We start from the raw sequence: 20,032 nt of genomic DNA, 5'->3' as shown, positions 1-20,032 counted from the left end.
CCACAAGTCCTAACTTCACAAACTCTACACGATTAAGATGTAGAGTATTCAGGATTGGAAATTTTGACATTCTCATGATGTGACAGGAACCGGAGCCCCCGGCCATGGGGCAGTTCCTGCTGCCGCTGCTGAGCGCCGAGCCGGCCCCGGAGCCCGAGCGGGCGCTGCTCATCCGCCACGAGGATATCCTGCAGGTATGATGGTATTTCCAATTTAATCCAAACAACTAATGGGTAATTTTGTTACTAATTGTACACAGTTTCTCTGTCGTTTTTTATTGTTTTTATTTTTTTTCTACTCAGAATCAATTCTTTCGATCCTAACAGAAAAAAGTGGCTGTGACATAATCGGACAGACAGACGGACATGACGAATCTATAAGGGTTCCGTTTTTTGCCATTTGGCTACGGAACCCTAAAAAATTGTCCCAACATTTTGCATACATATTTTGTTCCTTCCACTTCCATGCTTCCAAGCGCTGGTGGCCTAGCGTTAAGAGCGTGCGACTTTCAAACCGGAGGTCGCAGGTTCAAGTTCGTAAAAACTAGTGCCTCCGCCAATTCTTGGTATTAGTTGCCAAGCGGATCCCAGGCTCCCATGAGCCGTGGTAAAATGCCGGGACAACGCGAGGAAGATGATTTCGTTCCTTCCATTCCCTTAACGTCATATAAAATCTATAAAGAATAGAATGGTAAAAAAGGTGTACCTTCATTTGGCCCAAATACTTTTCGCCAAAGTTCCCAATAAACATAGCGCAATAGTTTCATTTCCCAAATGAATCTTTGGCAATATTGTACTTCGCAATTAATTAAGGTAAAATTATAATTTGCCATTTTGTAAAATTTTATTAAGACAAAAACTTATTTAGCAAACGTTTTTAATGGCAAAACTTATATTCCAAAAAGATGTTTAATCAAATTGTCACTTCGCAAATTTGTAACTAGTCATGTCTATTTAAATTTGTATTTTTTTTGCGTTAGAGTTTAGGTGAGTAATAGATCACCAGTAACAATAAAACTTTTTTTATTGGGATAATTTTTACGACTACTATATATACGTGAGTTATATCGATTGGAATTTACTGACCTAAAGACAGTAGAATTATCTTGTATGATTCACTAAAATATGTGTTTTTTTCAGGCTGTCAGGCTGGCACCATTGCATGTAAGTTATATTACGTATATACCCATATTATTAATAGTCATTATAAAACTTAAAGAGACAGTTAATGTTTTTTGTAAATTAAACCTATTTTTGGTCGAAACCGTTTTTGGTTCCTCATAGTTCAATGGATCATACAACAAAAAATGGCTTGTAAATTTGAAATAAATAGTAGTAGTAGTTGTAGGAAATATGGTTGAATTTATTTTTATTATTATAAATTAAGCTAAACAAAAAGAAAAGTGCTATTCTGTTTCAGTTTAAAATGGTTTAAGACCACATTGAATCTCCTAATACTGCAACTTTGTACTTACAATAGGATAAAGTCTAAATATACCTTAATTATATCCTGTAATGCAGATGATTACTATAACTAGCTTATATCTAAAATAGGCCCTTGAGGCATTGTACCAAGGATGCTGGCGGCATTTCCTCGTTGTATCGCAATACTGATACGTTGTGCGAGGAAGCCGCCAGCTCTTCGGTCACCAATTACGTCCTGTAATTAGTGTATGTAGCTTCAGATATACAACTTGTTATATAAGAACCTAAGAAATGTTTTTTTGCATTTTTCCTACGAGAAGGGCGTATGTGCTTTCAGCTGGGTTCCAAACAATACTTGCCGCCTCGAGCTTACTCCTCACAAGAGCCGTGTAGAGAAGTTTGATGGCTCTGGGATCGTTAAATTCGCGCGCATTCCTGATGACGAAACCAAGTCGCTTATAACAATTGGTAGCTAATCCTTTTATGTGGTCATGAAAAGTAAGAGAGGCGTCGAAGGTAACACCCAGGTCTTTTGACAGTTGTTACGTGAGCTATGACTTCTGACCCTAGGACATACTGTGCAATTAAAGGTTTTGGCGAGCGAGTATAGGACATAACGCAACATTTAGAAACGTTGAAATGCAATTTATTCGAAACACTCAATTGCAAAACCTCATTGATGTCTCTTTGCATCGCTTCACAAACCGCCATTTGTTTAACACCAAGCATGACTTTTAGGTCGTCTGCGTACAAAAGGCCCGTAGTATTCTCTTTCAGTACTATCTCGCTCGAGATCATTGACCACGATGCCAAATAGCAGAGGGCCAAGAATAGATCCTTGACTAACTCCGTATTGTGTAGAGTAAGTGGATGTAACAAAACAATCATGCTTTACGAATTGTTGCCTGCCGCGCATGTATCTGGCAAAAAAATTTAACAATCGCGGTGAAAAACCAATGGCACACAACTTTCCAAGTAAAACATCATTATCAACTTGATCAAAAGCTTTCCTGAAGTCAAAATAGAGGACATCAACCTGTGTTCCTCCATCTAAGTGTACTGAAATGATGTTGGCAGCCGTCAACAGGTTGGTGTCCAATGATCGTTTCGACCTAAAGCCGTGCTGGGCGTCACAAAGGAATGGGTTTAGCTGGGGAGAAATCAATGCCTTCAGTAGATTCAAACAGCTTAGCTAATGAAGAAAGTATGGCTATGGGCCGGTAGTTCTTTACACTTGATTTGGGAATTGGAGGTACTCGAGAGAGCTTCCGCCGTTTAGGATACACATCAGTCGCAAACTTAAGTTTTTTTATACAACACATGTTATTGCTCTATTTCGTTTGTTTTATAGACTGGAGCTATATAAACTAATTACAGGACTAGATATATCTCATGTCATTGTATGTGCAAAGTTTCATTACAATTCAGCACTTAGTTTTAAAATGAGAATGAGAACGAAACTCCGTTTGTATGGGATGGTGAAATTCGGCCGAAAACACTTAAAACTGAAGTCTCTCTGAACTCTTATAAGTGAACTTTTCGACAGCTCCTGACTTCGAACGACGACGTTGTGCCGAACGACGCGCCTCTAGAGGACGAGGCGCCCATCGAGCAGACTGACTCGTAAGTTGTTTATTTTATTAATTAACTTATATTTTTTATACTACGTCGGTGACTAACATGCATACGGTCCGATACGGTAAGCAGTCTCCGTAGTCTATGGACGTCTGCAACTCAGGGCGCGTAGCCAACGTTACAATCGTTAACGCTCCGTAGCGAACGAAACGCTAATGTCACTGTCGCACTAATATGGAAGAGTGATAGAGAGAGATGACTACGTTAATAATTGGCACGTTGGCTTAGCAGCCAGAGCTGTTACATGCGCGTTGTCGACCCTAACACTCCGCACCCTCGTTGAGCTCTGGCAATCTTACTCACCGGAAGAAACAACACTATGAGTAGGGTCAAGTGTTATTTGGCTGCGGTTTTCTGTAAGGTACTTGTGGAGGCTCTGCTCTAGATCTGGAATGACATCCGCCGATGTGTTGACAAAGCGAGATGAAATTCACAATGCCCACACCTCTCTTGAGGACGTAGTTTAAGGACGTACCCGGGTTTGTTTGAATTTGTTTTTCATTATCAAATTCTACCCTGTACCCTGTACCTGTACAATACCCTGGACACCTCTTGAGTTGCGAGCCGGGATAACCCTGGACAACGCTCTTCTTTCTTCTCACTCTTCTTAATTTGAATTTTGGTTCTTTTTAATATTTTCTTTCTTCAGTTTTCGGTTTTCAATAAGCGTGGGAGGGTTCCGTCTTAAAAATGTGTGGGTAGGAGATTAAGTAAACTCATACATTGCCGGAGATATGATGTATTCTTGTAGTATATAAGAGCGGGTAAAACTAAACATAACTTATTTATAGGCTAATATTGCTTACATGCTATTTATACAATTACGTGCGTCGCATATTTATGTTGCAGACAGTAACGTATAGTTACTGTTAATATGTTAATTTAGGCATATAGTACACAATGTTGAGTGACCAGTTAATAATGAGCAAATGATTCAAAATCTGGCACATACATTGTAATTGGCCTATTAATTAATTTTTAACAAGCAGAAACATTTGCGAACGATGCTATTAAGCTTAGAATAAATTAAAAAGTGGAAAAATTTACTGTCTTGGGTGAGAAGTGTAACGTTCTTACGGTAGATGTCGCTAGGGTCCCCTAGACCCATATGGTGGAAAATTTGCTGCCTATGGATGAGGTCTTGGTGGCTCAGATGGCAGAGCGCTGGAGTATCAATCCAGAGGTCGTGAGTTCAAGTCTCACCCAAGACAGTAATTTTTCCACTTTTAAATTTGGCTTATTAATTTCTGGATATGATTATATGTAGCACTTTTGATCTTCCTTATATACACCGTGTTTTTTTTTTGATTTGCGTTAATTTCGAGGGTGCATTCCTGAGCTTAAATTAAGTAACTTTCTCAAAGATACCGATATTCTAACTAACTCCATTTCGGAGATAATCAATCATAAATTTTTATATTATAAGGCCCTTACGAGCGTGTACACTTGCCTTAGGGCCTGTTTACTTATTGATTAGTGTTTAGTGCGAGTTCATACATTTGCTACTAAACGTACGTACTATCACGGACGATCGATGTTAGAAATGACATTGATATATCACAGTTTTCAATTGTTTGCTTAAATTAAATGTAGTGCCCGTGTTACAACAACGCAATATGCAACATTTAGTTACTTTTTATAAAAATAAAAAGAGTAAAAAAAAATTTTTTTTGTATAAAAAAATAAATTTAAATTAACTATGCCATTTAGTTTCCTTAAACGTACTTACCGAAACCCCGGAGTTAACGCGATTCAATAAAAACACGGTGTATACTAAAATAAAATATATAAAGTCGAGATGGTTTTAAAAATAGTTAATTACAGGTTATCCGAGGAGTATGACTATGAGGAGCCTCCAGTAACGCCCGAGGAAGAGGCTGCTTTGCTGCATTATGTCTGTGGTAAGTTTTATCGACAAAGCAACCTAGTTCCACAGTCGGGTAGATCAAGGCAGGTTGGACATTTGGAACTCATAAATACCTAAACAATTTGTGTTGTTCTGTATCCTTAACCTTTTGAACGCTTTCTCTCTCGCATCAAAATGTGGCATACATGCCAACATCTCAACTAGTGAGAAACGTAGAGTAGGGCGTCAGGGGCTCTTTTACAAGTCAATACAACATTAATAGTAACATCATAATAATTATAATGACATGAAAAATACGATTTTCCGCTAATATTGTAACCCGAAACTCATTTTTTTACCCTACGCTTACTCTGGTTATAATATTAGCTGTAACTCTTTGAGCATTAGACTTTTTGTTTGCCGCGACATCTATGGTCGAGTAGCAGTACTGAGAGTTTCGATACTTGACGCTAGATGTAGACTACGAAAATAATAGTATTTTTGGTAACAAAACCGTTTTATGGAGTGAGTACTCTTGGTCTTCTTAATTCTCCTTGACCTGGGTAAACATTACATTATAATAATCTTATAATAAATAATTACTGCAATATAACAGAGATGAAAAGTCACTACATTTAATCTGGAGATATAAAAGGTCTCCGTCTAAAGAATGACATGTTTATTCGTTTGTTTTCTGCAGAAGCGGAGCGGCTGGCATGTTCTCAGGAGCCGGAGCAGTTCACCGCCGTGGAGGAGTGGCTGCTCGGCGTGTACCACGCCTGGTGCGAGATCAGCGCGCTCATGTACACGCTCATAGGGGCCAACATGTACGTACATAACTATTATACATTCAAAATAGATATAAAAAACATTAATTTATTTATATAGCCCTTTATTCTGAACATGTTTCTTGTTTTTTGGTTGTAAGTTAGTGTTGAATAGTTATGTGAAGTCTCTTAATTCAGTGTGCCTGTCGGTAAAGGCCTCTTCCAACTCCTTCCAGTATCTCCTCTCATGCCACCCTTGTCCGGAGTGGTCCCACTGTATGTATGTTTTCATCTTCCCATCGTGTTAATTGCGATGTTGACCCATCTGTAGGGTGCCACATGAGAATTCTTTGGCTCCACTTTTCTGTCTCCGATGTGGCTATCTCTCATAGTTTCTGACTTCTCCATACTGACCGTTTGGATTGATCATCATGTATACCGAAATTCTCAAGTATGTTGCAATCCTTGAAAGGCTAGGCGGCTAGGTTTTTTTCAGTAGAAATATTAACTGGCAGTTTATTAACAAGTAATTGTTTTGACAGGAGTGTGGAGATGGTCCGCGAGGATTGGGTGTACCGCGCCCGCTTCGGCTGCCACTGCCGCCTGTGCCTGTGCCTCGCCAACAACGCGGAGGCGCTGGCCAGGGTGCTCCGCCCCCTGCTCACGGCGCTCGCGAGAGGTATATATCTATAGTACAGTCAGCGCCTTAACATAAGTATCCACTTTTGCAACGAGAATTTGAAATAGAGGTCAATTGTGAAACAAAATTTTGTAGCCACAGTACAGGGCCTTGGGCATAACTGGGCCAAAAACCATCAGAGCTGAGAATTATCTTATTTGATAGGTTTTTTTTTCCGATGCCCTATTGCTTCTCCGAAAATAAATACGCCGATTTTCGTTTCGCAGACGGGTTCTTTGGCCGAGTAACGATTGGCAGAATGTCATTACGCATAATAGTCGTTTGCACGAGTAGTCAATACGCAGAACATTGATACGCATATTTACTTTACGTAGAATAATCATTTAGTAACTCTCACAATTACCCGAGAAACTATTGGTCGAAACGCAATAGATCGAATGATCATTTGGCATTAAATTGATTAGCAAAACTTGCCTCTTATTTGTTGACACAACAACTTTTGGTTTGAGTCTAATAAACATGGTTTTGATACATTTAATGATAATTCATTTGAAGAATGAATCATCATATACTTGGAATTTGGATTTTTCGGAAAACCATTGTGCGGCCTGGAAAAGAGATAAATGGGAAACCGCCGTGGATGCGGTTTTATGTTGGCGGTGTTTTTAAGACTATCATAATAGGTTCATTTATAATGTTTATCTACACACATATCTTAAACCCTCTATGATGCCTTCAAAATCCGTAAATAGTGGCCAACATTACGATAAACTGTTTTGTTACAACAAATTTCTTATCTGTGATGATGTTGTAATTGCTTCATAACTACATCAAAATCGATTTGATTATACATTAAAATTTGGAACATCTCTGAAAAAAAAAAAACAATATGTGTGAATGTGAATCAATCGAGATGTGTTTTTGCTCGAAATGAAATGTCAATTGCATACAATTGACATATCTCGCATGTAAGTTTGTATCAATCAATCAATTTTTCGTGTTATGGCTCCATCAAGGTGTTGATGATTCTGCCAATGTCGAGGTTGGATAAGACACGGCTAGTATATGATTCTTATTACGGTCATAGACAGTGTTCGGTGGAGTATCCGATCTGCAAAGAAATACAAATTACGACTAACTAATAGACTACATACAACTATTAAACAATATGAACACTACACTATGTACAGAACAAACTACAGTTAAGTATTCAATCTACGAACTTATTGTACAATAATATGATACATACTACAATTTAAGATTTTTTGAATGATACGGAAATAGGCCCCCGACTCTAGTTTGTCTCTGAATTAAAAAAAAACTACGAATACGTGACAGGCGTGAAAAAAGTTTTCATTTACCGCCATTTGACATACAGTTTGTCTTTTAATTAGTTGTATAAAATGAATATGTTTTGTTGTTTTTAAAGTAACTATAGCAAAAGGTGCGTGTAAAATGAGCGATAAAAATATTTCGGTGACGCCACCACATATCCGCGCGTTCCGCCAAGAGAGCAACGAATCCTCAACGTTGGCTGTAATTTGGGTTAGTGAATATATCATAGAAAGTTTATAATATACAATACAAATACACTTTATTGCACACCTCAATACAGAAACAGTACAAATAATACAACACATAAAGAAGAGGTAAACAACAGGCGGTCTTATCGCTAAAAAGCGATCTCTTCCAGACAACCTTTAGGTAGCGGAATTAAAAATAAATATATATATGTTAATATATGTATGATATGTGTGTAGATAAAATAGTGTATGTAACTGTACATAATTAGACATTAAAACACTCGTGTGATACTATTAAGAAATTCACTTCGTCCGTTTCTTAAACCAACACTCATGTATTTTAATGCCTTTTATTATGTAGCAGTCACATAAACTACTATTATTTAATCAATTATATTGTGACAGGGAGCGAGACGATACCAACGGCGGTGGCCCTCATGCGTGCTCTGTCGCTCTCGTCGGCAGCGGAGCCGTGTCGCTACGCAGCGTGGCAGCTGGCGCGGCTCAAGCGGCACGCCGTGCACGAGACAGGTATACATGCTGTCTCTGTCCCGCTGACGGGGAGCGAGACTACCAACGGCGGTGGCCCTCATGCGTGCTCTGTCGCTCTCGTGGGCAGCGGAGCCGTGTCGCTACGCAGCGTGGCAGCTGGCGCGGCTCAAGCGGCACGCCGTGCACGAGACAGGTATACATGCTGTCTCTGTCTCTCCGAGCCGTATCTGCTGGGCACACCTCACCTTGTTGCACCCGCTATCTATGTCTTAAGTTGGTGGTGGACAAGCGACACCATCGCACGAAGTGGTGAAAATATGAACTTTCGTGGGGCGGTAACTTCATACAATTTGGCAGCTGCTAACTAAATGCTGTATCTCCAACGATGATTCAATTTTTAAGATACGTCAAAAATTATATCTAGATCTGTTCCATATCGTATCCAGCACAAATTTTTGACTTGCCCGGAGCGAACAGCAGTCTCATATTGCTCGTTAATAATATGGTTATTGTTGTCAGGTCTTGCCATAATACACGAGCACCTGCTGCGGCTGGAGGCGGAGAGCGACTTGACGCGCGACATCGTCAACAAAGTGTGCCTGTGTCGACCCGTCGAGGAGCCGCTGCAGAAAGAGTACGTTTACTTTTACCTATAATATACACACGGTGCTTTTTTAACTCGGTTAACTTCGGGGCAAAGATACATTGATTGAGTAAGACGTGTATAATCTAAGACAATTTCGTGCTTCGAATTTGACAGTTAAACGAGATGGCGCTGTACAAAAGTTGACGTTTGAGAATTCAGTTACCGCAAAACATACGCGCTATGGAATGTGGAATTAAAAGGAGTGAAATCTCTTATGATAGAACTGTTGCTAAAGTGTCCAGCTGTCAGCTATAAATAATTTTTCCAAATCTCTTCAGAGTAGCGCTGGAGTAGCTAAAACCTAGGCGTTTTTGTCGGCGTGAAGTGCGCTGTCTATGATTTGATTTTTTTCTTCAAGTATTCTAGGTATTGTAGCGCCACCTATTTAAGGTTTTTTGATGACACTTTTTGGTACATGGAGATTCCATTCCTTACCTCCACCTTCCATTATACGCGCCATCTGTTTTGGATGTCAAACTAAGGGGCACGTGTTTTACTTAGACTACCTTCCTTTCCTTTGCTTCGGGGTACGGCTAAGTACATTTAAAGGAAACTGAATGTCATAGTTTTTTTTATATATATTATTAATAGCGTTGTTGTAACTTGTAATACGGACATTAAGTATATTTAAATCGACCAGACAAAAAAAGGGAGTATTACTGCAATTTTCTGCCGCCAGAGAGCAGCACTATCATATATTCTAAACCATCGAGTAACTTAAACAAGCCTTCAACAGTTTTTTGAGTTTTCACTATGATATTGATGCATCAAGCTTTGTTTACAGAGGCCTACCGCAAAAAGCGTAAGTCGAAATTTCGTTATCTGCCTCTATCGCTCGAATATGCAAGGGTGATAGAGAGGCAGATGATGATACTTCGATTTTCGTGTTTCGCGGTAGGCCCTAAGTATGTTCTAGAGGTGCCCCATGCGCAGAGTTTTGCGTAACATCCCCTATTAAAAACCATGACATATCGATGACATTTCGAATATCGATCGTACAAGATAGTACTTACGTTTAGTAGCAAAAAAAATAGTGAGAAAATTTACTCTCTGTTGCAGAAACGCTATGGAGAGGTTGTTCAAGATCTTGGAGAACTTTAAGGCTGCTTCTACAATCACATTTAAGGTGAGAAACGCTTAATGCAATGTCTTTCAGTTTGCACTTTCACAAAAATGTTATACCCCAATGCAATAAAGCCAAAAATGTTGAAATTTAAAACGGCGTTCACTTTTTACAATGTTGAGCACAATCATATTTAACCAACTGTGGAAAGGATGTTTAACTGGTAATTTAGCTCTGTAAGTATAAAACTCTGAGCTAACTATTACATATACATATTTTGGACACATTCTGTCAGTTGAAAGTCTGTATTGTCTGTCATTTCGTACATTGACCCGCCATTTTCTATATTTTCTGTGGGGAATAAACCTATCACTATTTAGCAGAGATCTATAGCACAGTTAAACCAAGAAAGTGTATACAAGAAATGTATTCAGTGTTTACATGAGAACTGTAATTGACCGACTGACATACATAAAAGTAAACAAACAATTCATAGAACCGTTGCTACACAAATACAAATTTGACAGGGTTCCGTCTACTGCCAGTACTGTGGCCCCTTAAAATAGGCGTAACCAGATTCTACAAATATCACATTAACATAATATTTCAATACGCCCCCTTAATGTGCATATTCAAAATAAACGGTAACACAAATAAAACATATAAAAACAAATCAAAGTGATATCAAAGAACAACTATAAAAAAAATAAACAATTAACAAGCAATGCCCAAACCACGCATGCACATATAGTGCTTTTCTCTAGGCAGAGCCTTCGTTAATATGTCGGCGAGCATTGAGTCGGTCGGTAAGTACTTTAACTCAATACTCTTATTGTCCTTTAATACACTTCGTACAAAGTGGTACCTTATGTCAATGTGTTTACTCCGAGAATGAAACATTGGATCGTTCGCAAGGCAAATCGCCCCCTGATTATCTACATGTAAAGATAATGGTGCAAACTTACGTAACCCAACTTCAGTAAGTAAGCTGTTCAAGTAGATAGCTTCCTTCATTGATGAGGCTAGACTTACATACTCTGATTGACAGCTTGAGGTGCTGACACATTTTTGCTTCTGCGACTTCCACGACACATATCCACCTCCTAACATGAAAACATAACCGGAATAAGAACGCCTATCTATCAAACATCCTCCCCAATCAGCATCCGAGTAACCATGCAAAGATTTACCTGTCTTTTTGTAAACAAGTCCATATTGTTTTGTATGCTTTAGGTATCGCAGCACACGCTTTGCAGCATTCCAACATTCCTCATTAGGGCAATCCAAGAATTGACTCAATACAGCCACGGTATTCGTAATATCAGGTCTTGTTCCCGTAGAGAGATACATCAGTGAACCTATAATCTCACGATATGGGTACTGTTCACTGTCACTGCACTTATTTACAGATTTTTCAATCTTTTGCTTAACTTCCATAGGCGTAGATATTGGTTTACTTTTATCCATATTAAATTTGATTAATAAATCATCAATGTATTTTTCTTGTGACAATTTCATGCTTTTGTCACATCTGTCAAACTCTATGCCTAACATATATTTCACAATGCCATAATCTTTCAATTCAAACTTAGTGACCAGTTCCTTTTTGAAATCTTCGATGCATTCACCTCTTTGCGAAGCGACGAGAATGTCATCCACGTAAACTAATACAAAGAGTTTAGTTTGCGAATCTGTATTTTTAAAATAAAGACAAGGCTCATTTAAAGATGCTTGTAATCCCATGGACTTCAGCTGCTCGTCCAGTCTGATGTTCCATTGTCGACCAGCTTGTTTAAGCCCGTACAGCGATCTTTTGAGCCTGCACACACTGCCTCCAGACCTCAGGTCACATAACATCTTGCTAGCTCTTTCATGTATAAGTGAACCTGGCTGCTCCAATCGTGTTAGATCTTGCAAACATTCATCTAGGAGATCTGGCACCTTCATATATATCTCCTCTTCTAATAATCCATTTAAATATGCCGTATTAATGTACAACTGATGAATTTTAAGATCCAGCTCCACTGCAAGTGCAACTAATAGTCTTATCGAGTCAAGCCTAGCGACTGGCGCAAAAGTTTTCTGATAATCGATGCCGTAACGTTGGCTAAAACCTTTTGCCACTAGTCTGGCTTTCTTCTTCTCAGTTCTATCGATATTCAACTTCTTTGTTAATATATATCGGCAACCAACAACATTTCGACCCATAGGCTTCTTGACAACATCGAAAGTATCGTTTTTGATTAAACTTTGAACTTCTGAAATTATTGCGTCCTTCCATCCTTTTCGTTCGTTACCGGATAAGGCCTCCTTTAGAGTTATTTCGGCGACTCCAACGAAATCCACACAGTCTGCATACTCTCCATTCGACTCAACGCCTTCTTCCGTGGAAACCTGTGGCTCTACATCAACCATGTTGTATATCTTCCGTGGACGCCCAACATGACCTCGCTCCAGTCGTGGTCGCCCTGGACCTCTCTTTACTATCCTCCCCCCATCAACATGAACATCGTCTTGATGATGATCGTGTTGAGATGGTTCCATGACATTATATGGATCGTCTGTCATTTGGCGGGTTTCAACGGGAACATCATCTCCTCCTTCAGGTTCTGGATCACGACTACTCGATGACTCGATGCACTCATCCTCGTGATTGGAGATATGTATTACCGGATTTTCACTAGTTTGAGTCGGATGGAACTCTACATCTACCGATACAGGTTGATTTTGAACATTTATCGATTCTCCTAAGTCGATTTCAAAGGGGTCAATCTTCAGGTTCACGTTTTCTTTATCTTCATTTTTTGCTTCGTGAAATTTCACATCTCTTGACATGATAACTTGTCGTTGTTTTGGCATCCATACTCTGTAACCCTTGCGATCTCTAGGATAGCCTACAAAGATTCCTTCCAGGCTTCTTGGTGCGAACTTATCTTTCCCGGTTGACTTGTCCAAGACGTGTACCTTAGATCCAAACTTGTGTAAGTAGTCTAACTTGACAGGTCGTTCAAACCATTTCTCAAAAGGTATCTCACCTTCAAGACTTCTGGTCGGACAACGATTTCTTACATGGCAAGCTGTTGCTACAGCATCTGCCCAGAAACCCGGAGAAAGTCCTGACGAAATCAGCATACATCTCGCCATTTCTAACAAGGTCCTGTTTTTTCTTTCCGCGACCGAGTTCTGCTGGGGTACTCCAGGAATTGTCAATCTTCTTGCTATTCCTTCTTTCTTCAGGAACTCGTCGAAATCCCGATTACAGTATTCGCCTCCGTTATCTGTATGAAGATAAGTTATTTTACGTCTGAATAGATTCTCTACGTAATTTTTATATACCTTGAATGTAGTGAAGACTTCACTTTTCTTGCTAAGAAAATATACTTCACACCATCTCGTATGATCGTCGATAAAGGTTACGAAATATTTCGCTCCATTTATTGACGTATGCCGCATGGGTCCTACGAGGTCAGAATGTATGATTCTCAACTTTTCATCGCATGGCCCACTCGATCTAGAAAAAGGCAACCTACTCATTTTTCCTTTCGCACAAATATCACAATCGTACAACTCGGCTACATCTGTCATCTTTAAGTTCATGCCAGATTTGTTTAAGACTCGGACAAGATCTTTCGCATTTAAGTGACCTAAATACTCATGCCACGACCATACGTCAACCTTTCGCTCAGAAATCGCTGACACTCCATCACAATGTTCCTCGACGTAATATAGATTACCTTTACGATTCGCGACAAGTTTAGTGTTACCATAGCTATCTTGAACACTAGCTATGTTTTTCTTGAACGTAACGCTATACCCTTGATCAGTAATTTTAGCTACTGAAATTAGGTTACATCGCAAATCAGGAACAAATAGAGTATTTGGCAGTTGCACTTCAGTTTTAGAACCATTATTACATGAAGAAAATCTTACTGTCCCCTTACCTTGTACGTTTGTGCTCGAATTTGTCGCTAAATTTAGCTTACCGGGCAACGGTAGTAATGTAGTACCAAATTTATCTGTATCGTTGCACAAATGTGACGTACACCCACTGTCAACGATCCAATTTCCATTCTCGTTGCAAACAGCATTAACATCTGAAACACAATTGAATGTTACAAAATTGGAATCAACATCTGGTAATTCATTTAAGTTCGACACATACTTTGCACTATCATTACGTTGTACTTTCATCTTCTGTGTACACTCAGAGGCTTTATGTCCATGCTGGTGACATTTGAAACATTTATACTTAAATTTCGAATTAGCCTGCTCAGGGGCATCATATGCGTGTTGACGATGCTCTATTTGTTTCTTAGGCTTAGAAGATCTCTTTCCTTTTACAAGAAGTGCCTTATCTACACTTTCTTTAACATTTCTGGAATGTTCCTCTTCTAATATCTTAATTTTCAATGCGTCTGGTTTTGGCAATGCATCTCGAGATTCTATGGCACATCTAAAATTGTCAAAACTGGACGGCAAACTATACAGAAGCATTATAGAGATCAAATCATCATGCATTTCAATATCCATGTCCGCTAATTGGCTTACTACATCGAAAAATCGCATGACATGTTCTCTTAAGTCACCACCTTCATCCAATTTACGCAGTAACAACTCTTTTAATAGCGTAGCCTTTTTCGCAGGTCCCTTGGAAGCATGAATGTTCTGTAACTTTAACCATACGTCACGCGATGTCTTACAACCTCTCAAATGTCGTAATTCGCTCGGGGTTATGGATAAAATTAGGTCAGACTTAGCTTTAGAATCGCCAATTTCCCATTTTGCTGCTTCGGCTACCTCAGCTGGTTTCTTGATACTCCCATTAACGTATCCCCAGGCGTCGTTTTTTATTAACACTGCTTCAACTTGGATCTTCCATGTTTCATAATTACTCTCGTTGAGTTGATCAATTTTTACAGTACTACTCATTTCCGCTGAAAATTTCTTTCTTTTACCGTTAACACTATTCTTGAATCGTGCGTAGGCTACATAACCACTGTGGGGAATAAACCTATCACTATTTAGCAGAGATCTATAGCACAGTTAAACCAAGAAAGTGTATACAAGAAATGTATTCAGTGTTTACATGAGAACTGTAATTGACCGACTGACATACATAAAAGTAAACAAACAATTCATAGAACCGTTGCTACACAAATACAAATTTGACAGGGTTCCGTCTACTGCCAGTACTGTGGCCCCTTAAAATAGGCGTAACCAGATTCTACAAATATCACATTAACATAATATCTCAATATTTTCTATATCTATCGCGCGCGTAATTGTATTGCTGACATTGCTATCCCGCCCATGATTCCACGGCCTCTGCCATTGTGGACAGCAATATAATCATGCGCGTGCAATGAGAAATTAGAAATAGCGGGGCAATGAACGCTTAAACTCAAGTTTCCCTAAAAAAATACCTGTCTTTATGTGTAACTTTAGTGATAAGATATTATAAAACTTCGAATGTCGATTTTTTTAGGAATAAATGAGTCTTATCCGATATAACAAAACACGTGCTCATTATTTTTTGCTGCTTTCAAACATATACTCAAACCAGCCATTAACTAGCAAGTTGCTTGAGCATCACTTTCTATAGGAGTTAGAAGATTTAGTAACTTTTTAGTACTTTGAAGGCCATTTTCTCCTAACAGGTTGAGTTTGGGCAGCTAAAAAAAATACGTGTCCGTTATTTTAGACTACTCTATACATATATCAAAATGAATCAAATCGGAGTCGGACAGTTGGGTACCCTTCCTTGTGAGATATAAGACGACCCTTCGTCCATGTCCATGGAGTAAATTGTTTGGGTGTGGTAAAGCTTCGTATGTACGTGCAGGTGGACATAGTGCCGCCCTCGGACAGCGGCGCGGGCTGCGCGTGGGCGGGCATGTGGCGCGCGCGCCTCGCGCGGTACCTCGCGCCCTTCCAGCGCTGCTCCACCGCGGCCCGCCTGCGCGACATGATGTCGCGACCCGCCACCCGCGACCGTGAGTAGCCCCCGACACGGTCCCTCGCGCCCTTCCAGCGCTGCTCCACCGCGGCCCGCCTGCGCGACATGATGTCGCGACCCGCCACCCGCGACCGTGAGTAGCCCCCGACACGGTCCCTCGCGCCCTTCCAGCGCTGCTCCACCGCGGCCCGCCTGCGCGACATGATGTCGCGACCCGCCACCCGCGACCGTGAGTAGCCCCCGACACGGTCCCTCGCGCCCTTCCAGCGCTGCTCCACCGCGGCCCGCCTGCGCGACATGATGTCGCGACCCGCCACCCGCGACCGTGAGTAGCCCCCGACACGGTCCCTCGCGCCCTTCCAGCGCTGCTCCACCGCGGCCCGCCTGCGCGACATGATGTCGCGACCCGCCACCCGCGACCGTGAGTAGCCCCCGACACGGTCCCTCGCGCCCTTCCAGCGCTGCTCCACCGCGGCCCGCCTGCGCGACATGATGTCGCGACCCGCCACCCGCGACCGTGAGTAGCCCCCGACACGGTCCCTCGCGCCCTTCCAGCGCTGCTCCACCGCGGCCCGCCTGCGCGACATGATGTCGCGACCCGCCACCCGCGACCGTGAGTAGCCCCCGACACGGTCCCTCGCGCCCTTCCAGCGCTGCTCCACCGCGGCCCGCCTGCGCGACATGATGTCGCGACCCGCCACCCGCGACCGTGAGTAGCCCCCGACACGGTCCCTCGCGCCCTTCCAGCGCTGCTCCACCGCGGCCCGCCTGCGCGACATGATGTCGCGACCCGCCACCCGCGACCGTGAGTAGCCCCCGACACGGTCCCTCGCGTCCTTCCAGCGCCTGTTGTTACCTCTATCAAATTGTCTTTGTTTCTGTGGATTTATTGTAAACTGTGTGAGAAAAAAAAGTAAAAAAAAAAAAAAAAGTAGTAGTAGTAGTAAAAGTAAAAAGTATTGTATTATATTGATCGCATGCGTTTATCGCATAAAACAAACGCGCGCATGTGTTTGAATTTTAATTTTTTATAAGCTTTAACAAAAAAGCATCTATGAGTTACATAAAAAATATAATTGCGCATCTTTAAAAGCTTTGGGTTTATATATGTTCCAACGGCCCGCATTTGTCTGACGCTTTAGGCCTTCGACCTTACGCGGAGCTCTGTGTCTCAAATGATTATCTTGAAATACCTATTTATAATTAGCTGCTAACTTCATTGTAAACTATTATCTATTTATTATTTATTTCCAAAATAGTTGTACAGCATAACAGTATATACTAAATCACTGCAAAACTACAAACAAACTGAAACAAAAATAGGTTAACTAATAATATTAAGTACAATTACTAATTAGGCATCGACAGTTTCTAGGCAGGTTACCACACTAAGCTATAACACTGACTATGCTATGAAACCACTAAGCTATGAAACTGTTGAAGGACGTGCATCCATCCTCTCACAGAACCTCAACAATTCATCTCGCACTTCGCTCCACCTGCCAGCAAATAAATCACACTCGGGCGCTGATGCTAAGAGCGCATTCAGGAGGAGTAAAGGGCGAACAAGTGGGGATTTTCTATGAGACACGGTTCGCGAAATCGGGCCTACTAGTAGACCACGGTCACGAGGCCGGAAATTGACTCTGGTTGGCGTAGGGACAAAAAGACGCAGTAATTGCGCCACCAGTTCGGCACAGTCCGATTCACCTCGCAAGACGCAACAGGCAGTCGTAAGGAGCTTAAAATTTCGTCTTACCTCCAAAGAGTTCAAGCCCAAAGAACCTAGCAAGTATTTTGTTGGGTATAAAAACGGGAAATATCCGAATATTTTTTATATGAGAACCGGAGAAATACTCGATACTATATCAATGTACTAGTATTTTAGTTAGCTGTTTGTGTTTCAGTGAGCGCGTGGTCGGGCTACCAGCACCGCTGCGACTGCCTGACGCCGCGGACGGTGTGCGCGCAACAACGGAAACTGCTTTTGAGGTAAAATTAATTTTGGTGTCTCGAGTTTCAAATCGAGGAAGAACGAACGTTCCCGTCTACATTTTTAACCCTTTGGACTAGTTTGAACGTCACGCCTATCGTGTGAACTTTTATAGAATGCACGAAGGTTGATGTCGGGCTGTGGTCGCGCGCGGCAGGTGACGACTTTAGTGGTTAAAGGGATAAAATATATATTTATTGAAAACCCCGTTGCCGGACTTTTATTTATTTTATTTTTTTGTCAGGATCTCCTTCTTCGGCATGATGCAAGCGGTGAACGAGTTCAACAGCAGCAAGGAGCACGCGGCGCCCATAGAGCCCGCGGGAGGGGAGCTGCAGCAGGGGGACGGGACGGGGGCCAAGTATGTATACAAACACGTGCAGGGTCGCCATGTGAGTGAACGAGACAACAGCAGCAAGGAGCACGCGGCGCTCATAGAGCCCGCGGGAGGGGAGCTGCAGCAGGGGGACGGGACGGGGGCCAAGTATGTATACAAACACGTGCAGGGTCGCCATGTGAGTGAACGAGACAACAGCAGCAAGGAGCACGCGGCGCCCATAGAGCCCGCGGGAGGGGAGCTGCAGCAGGGGGACGGGACGGGGGCCAAGTATGTATACAAACACGTGCAGGGTCGCCATGTGAGTGAACGAGACAACAGCAGCAAGGAGCACGCGGCGCTCATAGAGCCCGCGGGAGGGGAGCTGCAGCAGGGGGACGGGACGGGGGCCAAGTATGTATACAAACACGTGCAGGGTCGCCATGTGAGTGAACGAGACAACAGCAGCAAGGAGCACGCGGCGCCCATAGAGCCCGCGGGAGGGGAGCTGCAGCAGGGGGACGGGACGGGGGCCAAGTATGTATACAAACACGTGCAGGGTCGCCATGTGAGTGAACGAGACAACAGCAGCAAGGAGCACGCGGCGCCCATAGAGCCCGCGGGAGGGGAGCTGCAGCAGGGGGACGGGACGGGGGCCAAGTATGTATACAAACACGTGCAGGGTCGCCATGTGAGTGAACGAGACAACAGCAGCAAGGAGCACGCGGCGCCCATAGAGCCCGCGGGAGGGGAGCTGCAGCAGGGGGACGGGACGGGGGCCAAGTATGTATACAAACACGTGCAGGGTCGCCATGTGAGTGAACGAGACAACAGCAGCAAGGAGCACGCGGCGCCCATAGAGCCCGCGGGAGGGGAGCTGCAGCAGGGGGACGGGACGGGGGCCAAGTATGTATACAAACACGTGCAGGGTCGCCATGTGAGTGAACGAGACAACAGCAGCAAGGAGCACGCGGCGCCCATAGAGCCCGCGGGAGGGGAGCTGCAGCAGGGGGACGGGACGGGGGCCAAGTATGTATACAAACACGTGCAGGGTCGCCATGTGAGTGAACGAGACAACAGCAGCAAGGAGCACGCGGCGCCCATAGAGCCCGCGGGAGGGGAGCTGCAGCAGGGGGACGGGACGGGGGCCAAGTATGTATACAAACACGTGCAGGGTCGCCATGTGAGTGAACGAGACAACAGCAGCAAGGAGCACGCGGCGCCCATAGAGCCCGCGGGAGGGGAGCTGCAGCAGGGGGACGGGACGGGGGCCAAGTATGTATACAAACACGTGCAGGGTCGCCATGTGAGTGAACGAGACAACAGCAGCAAGGAGCACGCGGCGCCCATAGAGCCCGCGGGAGGGGAGCTACAGCAGGGGGACGGGACGGGGGCCAAGTATGTATACCAACACGGAAGCCGGCTTTGTTGTCTGTCCGTCCGTTCGTCTGTCTCTCAAGACCCTTTCTCTTGAGAACGCGGGGAAGTATCGAGTTGAAATTAAAACAATATAGGTACTCAGGTTAGTGATTATACGCTCTTTGCTTAGGTCTACAGTCCCTTGAAGCCATAAAAAAATCAAACATCTAGATTTAACGTAAAAAATAGCTGAGGTCTTAGGTATTAATAAAGAAAGAGTCTGAGAAATGTTACATGAACATTTGTACATGAGTAAAGTCAGTACTCGTAGGGTACCGAAAATGGGTGGTTAATGGTGGAGCCTTCGATATA

At 42.7% G+C, this 20,032-nt stretch overlaps 1 protein-coding gene and 1 non-coding gene across 2 annotated transcripts in view; both read left to right on the top strand.

Moving 5' to 3' along the window:
* The window catches only part of LOC133532830 (uncharacterized), a 97,521-nt gene that overhangs the window by 11,389 nt on the left and 66,100 nt on the right, over positions 1–20,032 (top strand). Inside the window, 13 exon segments of the mRNA XM_061871682.1 lie at positions 87–194; positions 1,140–1,163; positions 2,971–3,047; positions 4,884–4,960; positions 5,606–5,732; positions 6,215–6,351; positions 8,241–8,366; positions 8,401–8,520; positions 8,847–8,961; positions 10,033–10,099; positions 15,879–16,029; positions 17,900–17,984; positions 18,230–19,699. Of these exon segments, the coding sequence (XP_061727666.1) occupies positions 87–194; positions 1,140–1,163; positions 2,971–3,047; positions 4,884–4,960; positions 5,606–5,732; positions 6,215–6,351; positions 8,241–8,366; positions 8,401–8,520; positions 8,847–8,961; positions 10,033–10,099; positions 15,879–16,029; positions 17,900–17,984; positions 18,230–19,699 (2,684 nt within the window).
* On the top strand, positions 4,198–4,270 carry Trnad-auc (transfer RNA aspartic acid (anticodon AUC)). Its single transcript has one exon. It is a non-coding gene; the product is annotated as a tRNA-Asp (tRNA).

This window comes from Cydia pomonella, chromosome 27 (genome assembly GCF_033807575.1).
Source record: "Cydia pomonella isolate Wapato2018A chromosome 27, ilCydPomo1, whole genome shotgun sequence".
Classification (NCBI taxonomy): Eukaryota; Metazoa; Arthropoda; class Insecta; order Lepidoptera; family Tortricidae; genus Cydia; species Cydia pomonella.
This window is presented reverse-complemented; position numbering and strand designations above follow the sequence as displayed.